General features: G+C 39.8%; 1 protein-coding gene across 1 annotated transcript; it reads right to left on the bottom strand.

Annotated features, from left to right (window-relative positions):
* Positions 1–616: 616 nt before the first annotated feature.
* On the bottom strand, positions 617–16859 carry LOC137298511 (sclerostin domain-containing protein 1-like). The gene is made up of 2 exons (XM_067830804.1): positions 16076–16859; positions 617–3250 (listed from the first exon to the last, which is right to left on the bottom strand). The coding sequence occupies exons 1-2, from the start codon at positions 16236–16238 to the stop codon at positions 2847–2849; spliced, it is 567 nt and encodes a 188-aa protein (XP_067686905.1). The 5' UTR covers positions 16239–16859; the 3' UTR covers positions 617–2846.
* Positions 16860–19656: the final 2797 nt, after the last annotated feature.

Genomic DNA, 19656 nt, shown 5'->3' with positions numbered 1-19656 from the left:
TGCATATGGTCCTGGTTTCTTCCATTCAGCTGGTGGGGCTACCTACCTGCATGCTCTGAAGGGTTAGGGCGATGTACCTACAGGGAAAGTATGTTTGCTTTAGGTGAGTCAGCCGGGGTCCACGAGGGTTTACAACAACTAAAGGGACAAGTTAGGAATTCCAGATTGATCAAAATCCTACAAAATGCATTTTGCCGTGGTTTTCATGAGTGACGATAACAGTAAGGTGTTGCAGGTATCCTGCTTGTGGAGTTTCTCAACCGTGCCACTATTCAAAGAGCTTCCTTGACTTGGAAGGATGGCTTTACTTAGGTTTTACACAACTGCGATTTAAAATGAAATCACGAGGCACGTTTGCGAGTATGGTTCTGGGCTACAGCGTGGCCCGGGCTGAAAGAGCGGTTTTACTAGAAACTGTTAACTCCTGCTCAAACACACCGCTCTCAACATAATGTTTACTGAGGGACACATGTCAATCCTGGTTTGAGGGTCAGAGGTCAAACTTGACTTTGGGTTAAAGGTTAAACCCTATCCAACCTGCCTAGCAGCAATTTGAAACGTTAACCCACAATCGGGTTATAAGCAGCCATAGCATCCAGTGAGTACTAACTCAACGTCAGTATTAGAATTTATTCAATATCGCAGATAGTACACTTGACCAGATTAATGATTCATGCATGAAACGTATGTGACATTTTGTTTTCTCACCTCTCTGTTTGCATTTACCTTCAATTATAACCTCACATCGAAATCTTACACTGGAACAATAACCATAATACTATGCCTCCATATATCTAGCCACTTCTTGGCTCCACGCAGGAGCAAAACCTGCACAACGAAACCGGTTGATCAAACACAGAATTAATCTTGACCGTGCAGAAACACAAGGCCGACTAAAGAAAGATTGGGCTAATTGCCACCGTTAACCCTCCCAGGTCTGAAGTTCAAGGGACAGTATGTTTCTATCAGTTTGCATATCATGCATTTTGCACGGAAAACTGAGTGAAGAAAAATAGTGGAATGTGGATATGTGCATTTATTGTGTTGAGTAAACGTTTTGCCTCTCAAGGAATGTATATATTTACAGTGTACATAATGAAGTATAACACTTTGTTTCTGAAAGAAAGTGTATATTTACAGAGTATAATGTCAGTGGAAACCATTTGTCTGCCACAGCACATCTTATGTATAATCTCTCACTGGATGATAGTATATTTCGCTCAAGAAAATTGCAAAGGATATCTTGTAATGATCCGCTTGATGGGTAAATAGATTTTTCTGGTACGCTTCATTCGAGGGAAATTTCGAATTGTATAATACTATAGTTATTATATACTTAGCACAATACTTGGTATTCTTCTACACTGACGTTCTATTTCCTAACCTAGGCTCACTTTATGTATGATATTAAGAACCAAATTAATTGATTATCTCGTTATTATGATAATGGCAAGTCATGTCTTGAAGTGTATATGGTATAAACTGTATGTAGGACATGTAGGTTATGTGTAATGTAAGCCAACAATACCAAAAAGGAACTGTTTGTCGCTTTTATTCTTTAGATTACAGATCGACTTAGGAATTTACAAGATCGCTGATGATTATACACTTATATATTTAAGGTCGATCTTCACAGCAACCTAGCGCTTATCAACAACATGTGGTCTATATAGACCTATGTACAGTATATAACAACAGTTATCGTACAATCCTTGCAACTTATCCTCATCAAAAGCATAGATAGGTTCCCTCCCTTGTTTTTGTGCTGCCACTGTGCAACACAGTGGATATTTCATTTTTAATGCTCAGCTTTACTGGACGAAAACGAAATAAACTTTGGTAAATTTAAGTTTATTAACACCGAATGCAACAGGGGGCTCACCTACTGCAAGCTACGTCTGCTAAAATGCAGTTATTTTGGCGTTATTAAATACAGTGATAGTTAAATACGATGTATAGTCTTAAGGAAGATAGATTAGACCCAAATGTCACAATACTGCTCAAAACACAGGAGATACAAATTACTCAAACAATATTAATTTGGTTATGTTGTATAAAATTTTCTCGGTTCGGCAGTTTCATTTCGCACTATCTTCACGTGTGAAGCACAAGGGGTCAAATGTCACTAAACGTATTAGCACTACAATTGGAAATTACAGCATATAGCACGTTAACACAGGGTCAATTTGTTCTACATTCCGTACATCCAGGAATAATGAAATCTTCAGTCTTCACAATGCACCACTGTATTCTAGCAATACCTAGTTGATGCCATTTACCAGTTATCCCTTCACGTTTACTCCGGGAGGAAGTAATTGTTTCAAATGCACATATAAATGAACTTGCGAAAACAAGTTCTCCACTGACCACAACGGAAAAGGCCTTTCTTAAAGTACACCTTTTCCTTCGACGAGAAAGCCATTTTGAGATCGAAAATCTCCAGTAGTACACACTCACACACTAATGCAACCAGTTGCAAGATTCATCACAATGACGTCACAACTGAAGCGAGACTGTGTCTGTTGGTACCACTGCATCACGTGGGTTCTAGTATTCTGTGCTTCCATAGTTTCGTACTCGCAATGGAGTAGCCATAGTTTCGTACGCACATCAAGCACAATTTACTTGTATCCAATACTTGATGGAACTTTTTCGAAAGAAATATTTGATTTGGTTGCAGAACTGCTTCCATGAGCAAATGCTTTTTACACCACGCAAACACCTGACGCAACCGAAACACGATGTAAATCCAATTGCAAGACAGAAGCATTCCTTACTTGTCTGAAATGGATGGTGGTGTGTAAGGGACACAATTCAAAAATGGAACAGTACTCCGTACATCGAAATCAAGGTGCATTAGTACTAATGTGTGTTTTTCTACTTTGCCTTTTGTTTTTTTTACTATTCTTCCTCCTCCTCTTCTTCCTCTTCTTCCGTTTCGTTCTGTTGTGTTCATCAACAGTCTTTTTGCACTTGCAACTTTTTACCACTTTAATCTTATATGTCCTAATTGTCTTGTCCTGGCAGAGTAGGCGGACTTTCTTCCGCCTAACTATGTCCTCCTCACACTGCCATTCCCTCAGTTTATCATTAGACCAATATTTCACAAACTCCGAATACCATGGCAATCGTCTGATAGGTAAACAGTTACCTGCACACACCACTTCATTAATAGGCTTCGTCGATGTACAGAAGCCATCCGATATATAGCGTTTGGCTCTCAACTGTCGACACCCGACTTGAATATCATCTGAAGGCAGAAAACAGACTGTTATTTGTATTCTAAAAATAAATCCTAATCACACTCATTTATCAAAATTGGGTTTGCTCTAAATGATAATAACCCAGAGGGCTGAGAAATTATTTAGATAAAAACGTTGAATGCAAGTTTGAATAATCGAAGTATGTCTTCTTGATAGCGTGCATGTTTAAAAAGATGCATAATACATACTTTCTCAAAGAAAGATAATCATTTACACACTCTATGAAAGAATGTTCATATGTTCCTGGCATTGAGACTTTCACCTGAAACTCAATTTTAAATGTTTTTTCAATGTTTAATGTCTTTATAGGTGCCTCTGCGCGTCAGCCCATACAAAACATGTTCCACATTTTTGCAAATGACATTCGTTTTGCACCACAGACAGGCCTAAGTGCAGTATTACTTCTCTGAGTGTCTGAGTACACACAGGTTAGCCTAGGATTAAAGACAGGTGCATATATTGTAAGGATTAAAACAGAGATAGTAAATTTCCAATGACCGTGCTCTAAAACGATCATACACATTCGGAAGTCTGAAAAACAGAAGCAAAATACCACTGAGTGCAGTGTTACGTTACAGAAACCTAGTTCGTTCTTTTCATAGCTACTTTATACTGATTATTGTTTCCAATCATTGCCCTGGGGAAAACAAACCCTTACACAATATCAATTATTCTGTGAAAAACAACATTTTCGTGAATACAAAACCATCTCCATTCTGCGATTCCGACTACTTCAGACACACGCGTCTGTGAATGGCCCTCATATATGTATACCATACCAGGTGTCTGCGAAAAGTTTATACCTGTCACAAATACATGCAAAAGGAAACCAGTCAGCTTATTATCCTATCCATATGTGTTAATGAGCATCCTGATTTCTTGTTGTTTCACGTAGAGCGTTGGGTGTGTGAGGGGGTTAAGGTTGCTAAGATAAGACAGAGATGGAGTGATGATGCTGGTGCACTGGATATTATCAACAGATAAGTATAAAGGGCATCAAGGGCCAGCTAAAGGTGCTAAGTATAACAGTAGATGAAAAGTATGAGAATGGGTGACACGTATGACAGTAGGATGATACTTATGGGACCTGGAGGGTAAAACGTATGACAGTAGGATGATACATATGGGACCTGGAGGGTAAAACGTATGACAGTAGGATGATACATATGGGACCTGGAGGGTAAAACGTATGACAGTAGGATGATACATATGGGACCTGGAGGGTAAAACGTATGACAGTAGGATGATACATATGGGACCTGGAGGGTAAAACGTATGACAGTAGGATGATACATATGGGACCTGGAGGGTAAAACGTATGACAGTAGGATGATACTTATGGGACCTGGAGGGTAAAACGTATGACAGTAGGATGATACATATGGGACCTGGAGGGTAAAACGTATGACAGTAGGATGATACATATGGGACCTGGAGGGTAAAACGTATGACAGTAGGATGATACATATGGGACCTGGAGGGTAAAACGTATGACAGTAGGAGGGTGAAACGTAAGACACGAGGATGCAACGCATGGCAGTAGAGTAAAGCGCATGACAGGGCATCAAGGGCCAGCTAAAGGAGCTGGAGGATCAAAACATATCACAGTAGGCTGAAACGTATGGCAGCTGAGGGGTAAAACGAATGACAGTAGGGTGAAACGTATGACAGTAGACATATGGCAGCTGGAGGGCAAAACATATGGCAGTTGAGAGGTGAAACGTATGGCAGCTGGTGGGTAAGACGAATGACAGTAGGGTGAAATGTATGGCAGGAGACATATAGCAGCTGGAATGTAAAGCATATGACAGTAGGGTGAAACGTATGGCAGCTGGCAGGTAAAACGAATGACAGTAGGGTGAAACGTATCACAGTAGACATATGGCAGCTGGAGAGTAAAACATATGACAGTAGGAAGAAACGTAAGGCAGCTGGGGGTAAAACGAATGACAGTAGGGTGAAATGTATGGCAGGAGACTTGTGGCAGCTGGAGGGTGAAAAGTATGATAGTAGGGGGTGAAACGTAATACTGCAGGATGAAACGCAAGGCAACCGGAGGGTATAACGATTGACAGTAGGGTGAAACGCATGACTGGAGGATGAAACGTATGGCGGTAGAGTAAAACGCATGGTAGGAGGGTAGAACGTATGACAATAGACTTATGGCAGATGGAGGGTAAAACGTATGACAGTAGGAGGGTGAAACGTATGACAAATAGGGTGAAACTTATGGCAGTTGGAGGGTACAATTATGGCAGTTGGGTTAAGCGTATGACTGGAGGATGAAACGTTTTGCGGTAGAATATAACGCATAGCAGGGGGGTGAGACGTATGACAGCATCTTGAAACGTATGGCAGAAGAGTGAAACGCATGAGAGGAGGGTGAAACGTATGACTATGGGGTGAAACGTATGGCAGTAAGGTGGTATGCATGAGAGGAGGGTGAAACGTATGCCAGTAGGGTGAAATGCATGAGAGGTGAGTGAAACGTATGACTATGGGGTGAAACGTGTGTCAGTAGGGTGATATGCATGAGATGAGGGTGAAACGTATGTCAGTAGGGTGATATGCATGAGATGAGGGTGGAACGTATGGCAGTAGGGTGAAATGCATGAGAGGAGAGTGAAACGTATGTCAGTAGGGTGATACGCATAAGAGGAGGGTGAAACGTATGACTATGGGGTGAAACGTACGGCAGTAGGGTGATGTACATGAGAGGAGGTGAAACGTATGTCAGTAGGGTGAAACGTATGGCAGTAACCAAATGTTGGTCACAAAGAGGAATGGTTTGAGATGTAGTAAACAAGCAGTTAAAACAAGATATGTGGTGCAAAACTGGTGTATGGAAATATCTATGGAAATAGGTTGAAAGTATGAAGTCTGATAGGTGTCATATGTAAGCAAAAGAAAGACTAAGTGCAGGTAAGTAATTATTCAGATAGGCTGGTGGTTCATAGGTGTTAAATAGACATATCAATCATAAAAATGGGCACACCAGGTAGGAAGATAAAGTAGAGCATAGATTGGCAGGTAAACAGGTAGACAGGTCAGTTGTGATGCAGGAGATAGGTGGCCATATATATGGTGTGAAGTACAGATACGGAGTACATATTGGCAAAGTAGATTCTAGTAGATAGGCTTGCAGGTCGTTAAAACACACAGATAGTTTGGTAGTTTATATTTGGCCCCAGGTTGAATACCTGTACAAAAGGGTAGACATAGGTAGGTAGGTAGGTAGGTAGGCAGGTAGGTAGGTAGGTAGGTAGGTAGGTAGGTAGGTAGGTAGGTAGGTAGGTAGGTAGGTAGGTAGGTAGGTAGGTAGGTAGGTAGGTAGGTTTGGATATAGGTTGGTAGATAAGATAAGTGTAGATATATGCAGGTAAGATGTATGTGTGTAGATATAGGTAGGTAGGTTATATATGTGTAGATATAAGTAGATAGGTAGGTAAGTAGGATATATATATATATATATATAGAGAGAGAGAGAGAGAGAGAGAGAGAGAGGAGGGAGGGAATATATATAGAGAGAGAAAGAGAGAGAGAGGTTATGAATGTGTACGTATAGGTAGGTATTTGTATATGTGCAAATGTAGGTAGGTAGATTATATATGATGCAGATATAGGTAGGTAGGTTATATATGTCTAGACATAAGTACTAGGTAGGTTATATATGGGGCAGATAAAGGTAGATAGGCTACATACGTGTGTAGATATAAGGAGGTATGTTTTATAAGATGCAGATATAGGGAGGTAAGTAGGTCTTGTGTGGTGCAGAAAAGGATAGGTTATATATGTGTAGATATAGGTAGGCAGGTTATAAACGGAGCAAAGAGAGAGGTGGCTAGGTTATAAATGTGCAGGCATAGTCATGTAGGTGGTATATGGTGCAGATGTAGGTAGGTAGGTAGGATAAATATGGGGTAGATATATGTAGGTAGGTTGAGTATGGTATAGAGGTAGGTCGGTATGCTACATAGGTTCAGAGTGAGTGAATATGTATGTGGTGTAGAAGTACTTTGATAGTTAATAAATGGTGTGAAGTATAATGGTGATATATTTCTGTGTACCTCAGCGTTGGAAGTTTACACATGCTGCATTCCTAGGTAGTTTACATACAATGTGGGTAGGTTATATATGAAGAAACGAATGTAGGTATGATATATATGGTGCAGACACAGACAGGTAGGTGGTATATGAAGCAAACATAAGTAGGTTTGTTAAGAGGATAGACTGATAGATAGGTATTATATGAATCCAATATCGACACGCGTTTTATGTATAATCAAGATGTTTTTTCGTGTATTCGTTTCGTTTTATTCAGTATTCCTACTGATTCATGTACTCCAAAGACAACGCTGTAGAGGATGCAAAGCAAAGTCACGTGGGTCTATGTGACAAAGATACAAGTAGGTTTGATTCAGATGAAGAAATGATACATAAGTATTTTATTTATGGTATAGAAATAGTGTTGTGAACATGTATTGGACATGGAGCCAATACATAACACATAGCACAACAAGGTTCAGCAAAGATGATAACAGGTGCAGTATAAATGCTACAAGAGGACTGCACAGATGTTGACTGGATATAGTATACATGCTACATTTGGTACGGAAGATACAGCATACTGAGTAGATACTAAATTACGGAACATATGTTGCAGTGATGAAAGGGTAGGTGTGTATGATGGATGGATGGAGTTCCGGTAGATGGACGGATGGATGGATGGACGGATGGATGGATGGATGGATGGATGAACATACACACAATATGTAAAGGTTAACACCAGAGAACAGCCTCGATTATTCACTGAATGTGATGTCTTTGGGGGTGAAGAACACAGTAACGGCAACAGATATGTTTGAATCAGTGACAATCAGTGACAACCAGTTATGACAAAACAAGCGAACGTCATCAAGATGGACAATGCTCTGACAACAATAGATAAATGACAAAAACATAAACAGAGATTAAGAGATAGCCTGCATCTATGACTGCATAGACAGACAGACATGTTACAACACGACACTGTTATCATGTTTCAGAGGACAGTTCAGTAAGAATTAAGAATTTGTGGTTAAAATTTTGTGGACTTCGGGTTAAAAGACATAGAGGCACAGTGGAGGTGGAGATGGATTATATAGCTAAGCATTTAACCATGATTAAATAATGTGGACACGCTATCGATACAACTTGTGCTAGATACTTAATGAGGGGACGGAGCACCCTCAACGAGTGCATGTCTGGAAACGTCCAGATGCTTGGGGGAATACTTAGGGTTGTTTTAGAAACTGACATGTTGCCAACTCGAAGTGTGCAATAAGGTCACTATGCTGAAATGTAGCTCACCTAACATGTACGTGTACCAATGGACTGAAGTCTGACTGACATATGGCATCAACAAAACCGACCAAAATTTGTCATGTAACTCACCTAACATGTAATAAAGAAGACTACAAAATTCCATGTGTCACTAAAACTTAAACTGGCTTTATACATGACATTCGGGGCTAAAGAACCTGAAATAATATGTGAAACATAATAACATATGCAGCTAAAGTTACTTAAAATAAATTGCTTACTGGATGTGTCTTACCAGCGAGATACCAGTTTCCTAAGTACAGTAAGTGGTCAAAGAGTGACAGACGCGCATCTAATATAACGTACAGTAAAGCATTAACAAGGTGCGTGAAAGGTGTTTTTGTAATCTACATATCGGAGAGTATAAATAGTTGTGACACTTGTAGTTTGATATGGTTAAATACTGTAAACATAAAACTTGTCACAGCTGGTGAAAAATACTTAAACGGCTGTATACATGTCGGTATAAAAAACGATATCTTAGCCTACATGGTTTGTGATTATAATAAACAATCATAATTCAGTTTAACCAATATATGTTATGTTTGTGTAAATACATTATATAATAGGTATATAATAAATATACAATCGTATATTTCCTCTAGTTATCTGATCCTGTTGTAAGGCAAAAACATTTAAATGCAATCAAATATTAATTCTATTTACTGAAACATTTATAAATTGTAACTAATTCAAAACCCTTGTTTAATTCCATATAATCTGCAATTCTGCTTATTCGATGGCCGTGCTCCTGCTTGCTCCGTAGTCCCAGTCAACAGCCTGATAGAATTCGGTGTCACTTGTAGGTCTGTTGTACGCCGGCTCAGTGCTGGAGATATTCCAACCCGGCAACTATAGAGACTTCGCCTTTCTGCGTCGCGGGTTTCATTGTAAACGAGCGGTAGCAGTACGAAACGGGGATAGTGGGGCTTGAGCTATCAAAGGAAACCTTTGAGGAAAGCTAAGGCTGCAGTAAGTGTGTCGACTCGCTGACAGTTACTTCACTTCACAGGTGCACCTTTCAGCGAAAAACCCGTAATTTGCTTTTATTTCCATTTGAATTGATTAGACATAGGAATGTATAACCAGATACCTCGCCAAAGCGATTCAGAGGGTAAACATTGGATTTTGTCCTCATTGAACGAGGCTGAGGATATCCTTAGGCTTGAGTCCCTCCAAACACTGAGACTGGATACAGGTGCTGTAAACCTACTTGTGACATCGGTAAACCACCTGCTCTTACTGTTTTCAATACTATTTACCGTTTGAGATATGAATGTTTGTCTTGACGAAAAAAACCCGATTCATTAAGGAGAAGCTCAAGGGTGAATGGATGGTTAACTGTGTTCTTCAACACACGCTTGTTTTCGGCTGGTCGTTCCTATGGGTATTGTATGTGTTACTAATAAAGGATGTCTTACCAACGGAATGAAACGATGAAAAAATTAAAGGGAACAATTACAGCACTAAAAGTAGTAACAGTAGCAACAGCAGTAGTAATTGCAGTTGTAGTAGTAGTAGTAGTAGCAGCAGCAACAGCAGCAGTAGTAGTAGTACTAATAGCAACAACCCAACAGCAGAAGTAGCAGTAGCAGTAGTCGCAGCAGCAGTAGCAGTAATACATGTAGTAGTAACAGCAGAACTAGCAGCAGAAGTAGTAGTAGCAACTGTAGTTGTGCGAACAAAAATAATTATTCGTTGTCGTAGAGTAGATGTAGCAACCGCAGTAGCATTAACTGTACCTGTAGTATCAATTGTAATAGTAGTAGCTGCAGTAGTACTTGTTTAGTAGTAGCAATAGTAGTAGTAGTAGTAGTAGTAGCAGCAGCAGAAGCAACAACAAACGTAGTAGTAGTAGTAGTAGTAGTAGTAGTAGTAGTAGTAGTAGTATCCAAGCGGTAGATGCCATATGAGATGTTAATGGTTGTTGACAGTTGGACGGTGATGTATCATACGGGGAAGCAGCAGCAGCTGCAGCTGTTGCAGTAGGAGACGTGGTTGATAGTATCCAACATCTACACCAATTGCTTGCATCAGGGCTTTATAATAGCCACGATTTACCTCTCAAGCTTCTTTATTACAAGATTGATACAATTAGGATACGTCTAGCGGGCCATTAATTCTGTTTCATCCTTCCACCTTTGAAGAGAAAGTGAATGGTTAGTATAAAATTGTAATAGCTGTGAAAGATGGTTGTATTCATCGCTCCACTCCCCGACCATTACAGGATAGTTCACATTCCGGACAGAATCTCGATATAACATACAGGTTGAAACTTCATGCAACCTCAGCATTCACTGACTACTAGTGTACGAACATTACTATGTCTATACCCCTGAGCGTAATAATCTCCTTACACTTGCAAATCCAGGAGTTTACGCAGAGCGAATGTTGACTTCAGTTCCAGTTGCATAGCATTCTCGAAACGATTCCTTGTAGATGGAGTACCAGTGTTAGGTGGCTGATACGAATGTATACTAACATAAGCAACTATTTTCTGGCACATTACTGTCTATTAGTAAGTAAAAGTCTTTCTTTTCTTAGGTATTTTCATTACAATTGCATCCTAGGTTAAACTAACAATCGGTGTACCTGTGAGAAGAGTATCACTTTGTACGGTGAAATTACTTCATATGACCTGATCCCCAATAACAGGAAAACTATATACAAAGGTTGTGTGATTGTATATAGTAATTGATAGGAGATTTCAATTTAAAATTAAACTCTTGTGATTAGGTAAATACTGCCAGAGTCAACCGGTGTTTGCTTGGAAAGACATACCATACCTGCATATTATGTATGTAATTACACTTCAAGGTGCCCTCAGTAATTCAAAGATATAAATGCAAGACTGCGAAGACATACTTGGAATAGACTGCTAGCTATTACCAAGACACGCTTTGATAACTTCCTATCATGTTCAAAGAGGGAGTTAAATGATGTCGAGGGCACGTGTGCCTTCTGCTCCGTAGTGTGACCAAGGAACATAAGCAATTTGTTTGTTTGAAAGTCACCATATACAGGTAAGTAGACTTAGATTGTACAATAGGAAGGCCCTGTCACGTTAAAGGCAGCGTGTTTATGCACCAGGTCACGCGAAAATTGAATGTTTTTAACTTATTGAAATGTTATTTACAGTAATGATAAAGAGAAGTTTCAATATTTGAAATGAAAAATGTTATATTGCCCGCCGTCAAGATCACCTGAATATATATAGAGATATATACATATAGATGCTAGATGTAAATGGCAATCATCTGTATGTCATCTGCTGAAAGCTTAAACAACATGTTGTGCCACTGTTGCTACGTTTCTTGAAATAAATCTGAAGATATTGATTTGATTGATTCTTGATTTCATATTGTTTTTTACGCAAAATCTGCTGTTCTTTATAGCATTATTTTTCTGATAATTATAACTTTTCAATAATATAAGTGCTCTATTTCCTGTCATTTCATATATGAATTACGCTAGAAAGTCAGAAGGCAGAGAAAACGTATGTTTATGATGATGAAAAGGTTTAATATTTGAGACACGTTTGTGTCGTGTGACATGTTGTGACCTGTTGTCACATGGCATGTTGGTGACTGTGTTAGTGGCTTGACACGTTTTGTAAGTTTTGTTAGTTTCTTGACACATCACATTACTCATATCAATGTCCGACACGTTTAGTGATCTGTGTCAGTGTCAGTACGACTTGTGACCTATGTCAGTGTCCGGTACGCCTTCTGACCTGTGTCAGTATCCTGAAACGTCTTGTGACCTGTGTCATTGTATTGACACGTCTTGTGACCTATGTCATTGTACTGACACGTCTTGTGACCTGACTTAGTGTCCTGATACGTCTTGTGACCTGTTTGGGTTTCCTCACGCGTCTTGAGACCTATGTCAGGTTTCTGGTTTGTGGTGATGTCCTGACACGCCTTGTGACCTGTGAATGTGTCCTGACACATTTGTGACCTAAGTCAGTATCCTAACATGTTTTCAGAGCCACGTATGTTTCGGGACCCGTTTTGTGACCTATGTCAGTGTCTTGACACATGCAATGAGTCACGTTAGTGTCGTAGAACTTTTTGTAACCAAGCCAAAGTCTTAACACGTTATGCAACCTAATTAGTGTCTTCGTGCTTTGCATGAACCATACTATTGTTTCCACACGTTCTGTGACCTATTTAATGTCTTGACACGTTCTGTGCTCTAGTTAATGTCTTGACACGTTCTGTGACCTAGTTTGTTTCTTGACACGTTTCATGAGTCATATTAGCATGTGGAGAGGTTCTGAGACCTACTTTTTATCTTTGTAGTCTTGAGCTATATATACTTCAGATGAAATAGAAATACCGGGCAAGTATATTGCAATGTTGAAACATTGGTAGATTAGAACAATGCTGAATGACGTAATGTTTCGATGATATACATGTCTGCATAAATGGAATTTGTTAACATTCATCAAGGAGCGTCCTTAATCTCAAAAGCTCACGAAAAAGAAAAATAACACGATGTGTTGTTCCTTACCTGAGTTAGTCATCAATGGTTGTGCCTCGACTAGGTAAAGCAGGTCAAGTCTCAAAAAGTCATATATCAAAGGCGACATTTGCTCAGAGCCTAGCCATGCAGTGATTTATATCGCTGTATACAATACCACTGTCAATTGCACACTACATATGCAGTATAACTCACGCAATCTGAAAGTGCATGCAAGTGAGCAAAACTGAAAAACACTCTTAGTTTAATACCTAATTATGTAGGCATGCATGTGCATACAGATAGATGGATAGACAGGCAGATAGACAGATCGTTGTTTCAGTATGTACCCATTGAAATACACTCCAAATCGTATGCAAGGCGAACTTAACGTTATAATGCCATTGACAATGTCATAGTCACAGTTCATGCACACAAGCGTCGTATATTTATGACACCAGGTGTTCGGCGTGAAACAAGACTTTGACAAACTCTGGAGGCAAGAAGTTATAATGCCCAAAGACTGGAAAATGTATATCTCTAACACAGTATGTTGCGCTATGTAAAACATACTTTCACAAAGTACATTGCGGTTGGTCCAACGTGTTATTGTGGAACTTGTTCAACATGAATATAATGAATATGGACATACCTGAAAATGAATATACATTCACAGACGGACATCACAGGAACCTTTTATACGAAACAAAAAGGTGGCCTTTATGAATATACTATTGTTTCTTCTGTTACATCTTCAATGCGAAATATTAGCAAAAATATTCATGATACCTAACTTATTTTGTTCGGTATACGTTCAGAATAAGACGAGGGCAGTGGAGTAGCCTAGTGGTTAAAGCGTTCGTTCGTCGATTCCCCACACGCACACAATGTGTAAAGCCCATTTCTGGTATCCCCCGCCGTGATATTGCTGGTATATTGCAAAAGGCTGTGTGAAATAAACTCACTCACGCAGGATAAGATCTTATGGGATCTTAGTTTACCATGCATCTGAATCGGTTTGGTATCTGATATGATGATAAACAAAATCAGGAAGAGTTGACCTCGATTTCTCCCCTTCGTTTATACCAGAACGTCTTCTTACAACCATCAGAGGGAAGCTATCGTCGAAGCTGATCCCCTTGTCGAAAAAGAATCGATCATTCGGTTGACTGCTTGTGACTCTGTAGATCTTTGCTCATGATATCAATCATTAGTTGATCATTTTTATAATCATTTGTTTAAAGACTCTCGTTATGTATTAGGAATATTGCTGAAACAAGATACAAATATGGTGAAACGTACGCATGCCCTTATGAGTAACTTGAGCGCCTATGAAATTAGAAAGTAAAAAAATATCCTTATACACATATTGTTCTTCTTAAGTCAATATTTTCTTCTACGTCTATCACTGCACGCGTAATTGTATTTGTGTAACCTTTGCTTCACTTAGGATTTCTCAATCTATAACTATGACTCATTTAACAGTGAGTCTACACAAAGCGGTGGAGGGTCACGAGGCGTTGAAATTGTGAAACAATCAGGGAAAGGGCCTTGTTCAACAACAATATCTGTGTGACCGTCAAGTGGAAATCACGTCACCAGTACGTTGGTTAGATGTAAAAATATTGGTACACAAAGAGTAAAAAGTATCAGAAAGGGGTCCGAGTGGGATTGCATCATGTTCTAGGATTGGTCCAACTATGTTTGTGAATGAAGTCTGTAATCTTTGTATAACACCACACGAAGTTATTGCTTTCACTCTCATTCACATTGTTTAAGTAGCCGGCTATTGCGTTATCCAATCAGACCACGATAAAGTTTGAGCGGAAAATCTTGATTTGTTTCCGTCCGACTCAAGATCAAAACAGCTACGCTGAAGAAAAAATGAACCATACTGTGTGGTAAAGTAAAGAAGAGTGTAGGAAATATGGTCACGTGTCTTAGGTATGTTATTATAGAGAACCAAACTGTTTCTAAATGTATAGTTTAAATACACGGTGTCAAGGTCACATACTTGTTCAGAAAGTTAGCGATAGCGTTCATTCATAGATAGCGGAGGCAGCGATTCAGGTCCATGAAGCACGAAGCAGTATCAGTGACCTCCCAGTCTTACTTTGACACGCAGTTGATGCTTTGCACAGATTAGACGTACAGGCATCACGTGTTAATATAGAATTATAGCTTTGACTTTCCCCATGTATGGCTATAGTCCGCATTTATTTAGTCCAGACCCGATATGTAAACCCGAAGGAACAGGGCTAGGACAGTACAGTTATTTGTACGAATAACGACAAGCGAGTTTAAAGACAGACCCTGCATGTTAGGGCAATCAATCGCATAATAATGGCGAGATTGTGAGCGGAGATACAGAAAACTGCCTTCAGGCTGAGCGGTCTACACCACAGCGATAGTCACATATACCTCTGAATGGGTATTCAGCGTTTAATACCATGCTGTCTTTGCATATGTAAATTGTGTTTTTTGTGCAGGCTCTGATTAAAGATCAGGGACAGAGCATGAAGCCATGGTTGTGATAGCCCCTACAGCCGTCCAGCAACACAGGTGTTCATTTTGTGGATTTGCCTGTACTGTCAGACTCAGCTCTACCTGGAATGAAAGCGTTACAGTGCTGAGCCTTCCTGCACCTTCTGTCACCCATTGACACACACAGATTAAATTGATCAAAATTAACCCGCCCGTGGTTCAATGTACAGCCCACGTGCACAAACTTGAGTTTTAAAATACGCACAAACGGAGACTAATGATACAACGATCTCCGAGGTATAGTGAATGTTTTTGCTTGTTCCAGCTCCATACATCCATGCACAAATTTCACCAGTGTGCACGGGGAAATAATGCAAAAAGTTTGAAACCGCAATAAAAAACATTGCACATAGTATACAACCTTGCCCTACCACTGTTTGGACAGCGGTTGTAGCCCGTACTATTGACATTTGGAGGTGAGCAAAACACGGCACGATTCTTACCTTCTAAGTGATGGCTCCTAGCTCCTCTGCGGCTTGTTTCCGGAGATGGTGCTAGTACACTAGTGTTTCCATTGTTGGAATTATCCGTTTGTCCGTGAGAAGGTCCAGTCCCTAACCACCAAACAAGTAACACCACAAGACAGCTCCCCCAATCTACATTCATGGTTTGGATACATTCAAAGGCCCACCAATGGCTCGATCCAAGTCAAAACTTGAAGTTTGAGCAACAATATTAAAACCAAAGCGCGGGAAAGTAAGATGGTTGAAAAAACAAGGGCTTACACCCGCCCGTGGTTGAATCTAGCGAGTCAACATCACCGTCACTGACTATGATACTGTGGTACTCTCTTCGGCATGGTTTCCTCAATGATCGCATTGAATGCATGACGGCTAAAGGGGGCGGGGTTTCAGGCTTGTCAATCACAAGCCTGACATGTGCCTATCACAAAAGACCATGCGATGAATTCAGCCAAATCGATTGAAAACCCTGTGTAGCATTATAGTTTTCCTCTTGAAATCGCATTTTTGAATGTAGGTATACGTACATTAACACAATGCCTCGTGAAGACACATCGACAAGGCAACTGGCGAAAGGCACAAACTTGTAATTGTAACTGTTATCTTGGCTAGTGTGTTTACCGGACTAGCCACTGTAGGACGCTGAACGAGTTAGGGTGGAGAAGTGCACAGGTATCGTAGCACTGTAGTAGCCGAGGTTTCGACACTTGTAGTTGTAACATACATCTCACAACAACTTATTGTGCCGTGATCACAGTACACTCACAATATTACCTGGTGGTGATCGAGATTGGTCACGTGACACGGCGACCGTGCTCGTTTCTGAGTATAGAGAGCGCCGTAACTGATTACATCCGGGACACTCGCTCTTTAGTGGTACATCAAAGGCTGTTTGGTTGATAGCAATATTTCCAAACGGGAAATTTAACAAGCCGTGAATCTTTATTCTCTTTTGTACCTAGTTGCATTTATAAATCGGTTTCTTGAGTATATATATATATATATATATAGTATGCGCAACACAGCACTAGGATGCACTTCAATACTGACTCACAGTGAATGTGTCACTGTGACAGTCTCATGTGTCTATGATAAAACTAGAAGGTAATTAATCCTCTCTCATACTATGTGTGTGGTGATATAATGGAAATCAGTGGATGACACATTGATATGTAATCAATATGCAATCGTGTGTTCGTATGTGTTGTCTATGCGCATGGGAGAAACATGGAGACCTTAGCGGTGCTTCTTGTAAAATATTATGTGTTGTACATGTGACATACATTACTTGACACACACAGACACAAACACACACACACAGGCAGACAGACACACACACACACACATATATATGTATATACACACACACACATATATATGTATGTATATATATATGTGTGTGTGTGTGTGTATATATATATATATATATATATATGAAGACCCAGTGTATATATATTTATGCACATCATCTGTGAGCGTGTTGTGCACATTATCTGTTATTGTGTCACACATATGCTCAGTGCCCGTGTGTCACGTAAGTCCCATTACCTGTTGGTGTTCAATATATATGTACAATCTGTTTGTGTGATGTATTTGCACATTGTCTGTACGTATCATTTTCTGCTCGTGTTACATAAGTACATTATCAGGTGGCTTCTCGTATGAGTGCACAAAAATATTTTGCTATTTTAAGATTCTATAACCCGTAGCTTAGATGTGAGAACTGCCGAGGTTAATGTAACTGCAAACTGTCAACAAATACTAATTTTATATTAATATCTTCACACTGGGTCTTCATGTAAAACGTCCAAACTAAGGTGATCGTCAGTAGATATCCTTACGGCCACGTGTGCCTACAGTGACACTACCGCATCTATTGAAGGTGGATAGCAAAACTTCCCAGTCAAATATTGTGGAAAATGTTTTGCTGATATTATTTGTATTTTTAAACACGATTTGAACACACATTTAATACATAGGATCTGTTGACACAGTTTCGGAAGCTCTGCGTTGTGACCATCTGCCTCACAATACGGCAGACCTAGACGTTGTGGGGTTACTCTGAACCGAGTACATCCTAATCCCAGCTTTGGAGTAGGGTAGCAACACGGGGCTGGACTCTCCACTGGCATGCTGTAGTGACATTGTCGGTATACCATGTTAGCGTAGGGACTGTATGTGACTTTTAAAACACAGCAATACAACCTAAACTTTTTAACACGTGTATCAGTTCGTGCATATCGTCAAAATACAAGCAGAGTATTTGCTGTCTGAAGTAGAAAATATATTACAAACTTGTTAGATTGTATCTAAATTATATTAATTGTTGTTAGTTTGATGTTACATGGCCGAGTAAGTGATTACATGATAAAAATGTAAGTTAAATGTGGAAAACTGAATGCATGTAAGCTTGCTTCTTGATGCGCAGCTCTCAAATATTTTAAAATATATGGGTGTTTGCGATACAGTGATCGATACTGAAATTGTTCGATTACACGTGGAAATAATCGCCTCAGGTGAAGACTTCTAACAACATGTTATATATTCAGACCGCTCCCTTACATGTACACACACAGCCGGATTGTCTGTTTCTGCTTCAGTTGAAATATTGCGATACTGCATTCACTCGTACTAACTTGAATTCCTTGTTTAAATAACCAGCCAATGGGCAGCCTTGCTTGTCCTCTACGGGAACAGTCGACACGCGGACGTCAAAGTAGACAGTCGATATGACAGTAGAGGTCATGATTGGCTAACCAAACATACTGGCAGCTCCCCCTATCGACTGTGTGCTGCTGATATCTTAAGACTCACGGCTTGATCGACTGCATATACACAGCCATCCTCTAAATGAACAGTCGAGCATTACACATACACTTATCACGTTACATTCGTCTATTACTAGAGGTCGGGATATTGGGAGGTCAGATAAGAACACATATGCAATACTGACTCTTTGAAAAAAAAACCCTTTAAATTATGCAAACACTTATGGACCAACAAGAAGAAGTATGCGATTGGTTTTAGAAGTATTGTTACTCACTCCCTCCCAAACAAACATGATTGTAACATTCATGGATGAGAAATGACTATTAAAAAGGCTAATAACTTTACCGATTTTATTTTTGTTTTCACATTGAGATGATGGCGCTGCTGGGTGATTTTTATGTGCAGTGTTGCTCACAATACTGAGACTTTTAACAAGGCATTGTTATGACCAGATTTAAAGACTTAAAGACAAACGGTATCACTTAACATGATAATGATGACTATTCTTAAATATAGCACTAATGTGCATGGTATTTAGACATTTTCAGATATGTATCGAATTCTTATGGTAACGTTGTATTGCAGAGAGGAGACTACAAGATCAGGCTGACATGCAGTTGAAAGAAGATAGCCAGTGAGTTGGTCACAACATGGGAAGAACACCTATGACTACAGGAGACAACCCCTTTCCTGTGGATGTGGCTGGCGCCTCGACTGGACATCACATGGAATCATCTTCACAGAGTCAGTCTTCCGGGTGGTCATAGAACTGGTTGCTCACTCACGGTCTGGCG

The sequence above is a fragment of the Haliotis asinina genome, chromosome 10, assembly GCF_037392515.1.
Source record: "Haliotis asinina isolate JCU_RB_2024 chromosome 10, JCU_Hal_asi_v2, whole genome shotgun sequence".
NCBI lineage: Eukaryota > Metazoa > Mollusca > Gastropoda > Lepetellida > Haliotidae > Haliotis > Haliotis asinina.
Note: the sequence above shows the minus strand (reverse complement) of the source record. Positions and strands in the feature narration are given on the sequence as shown.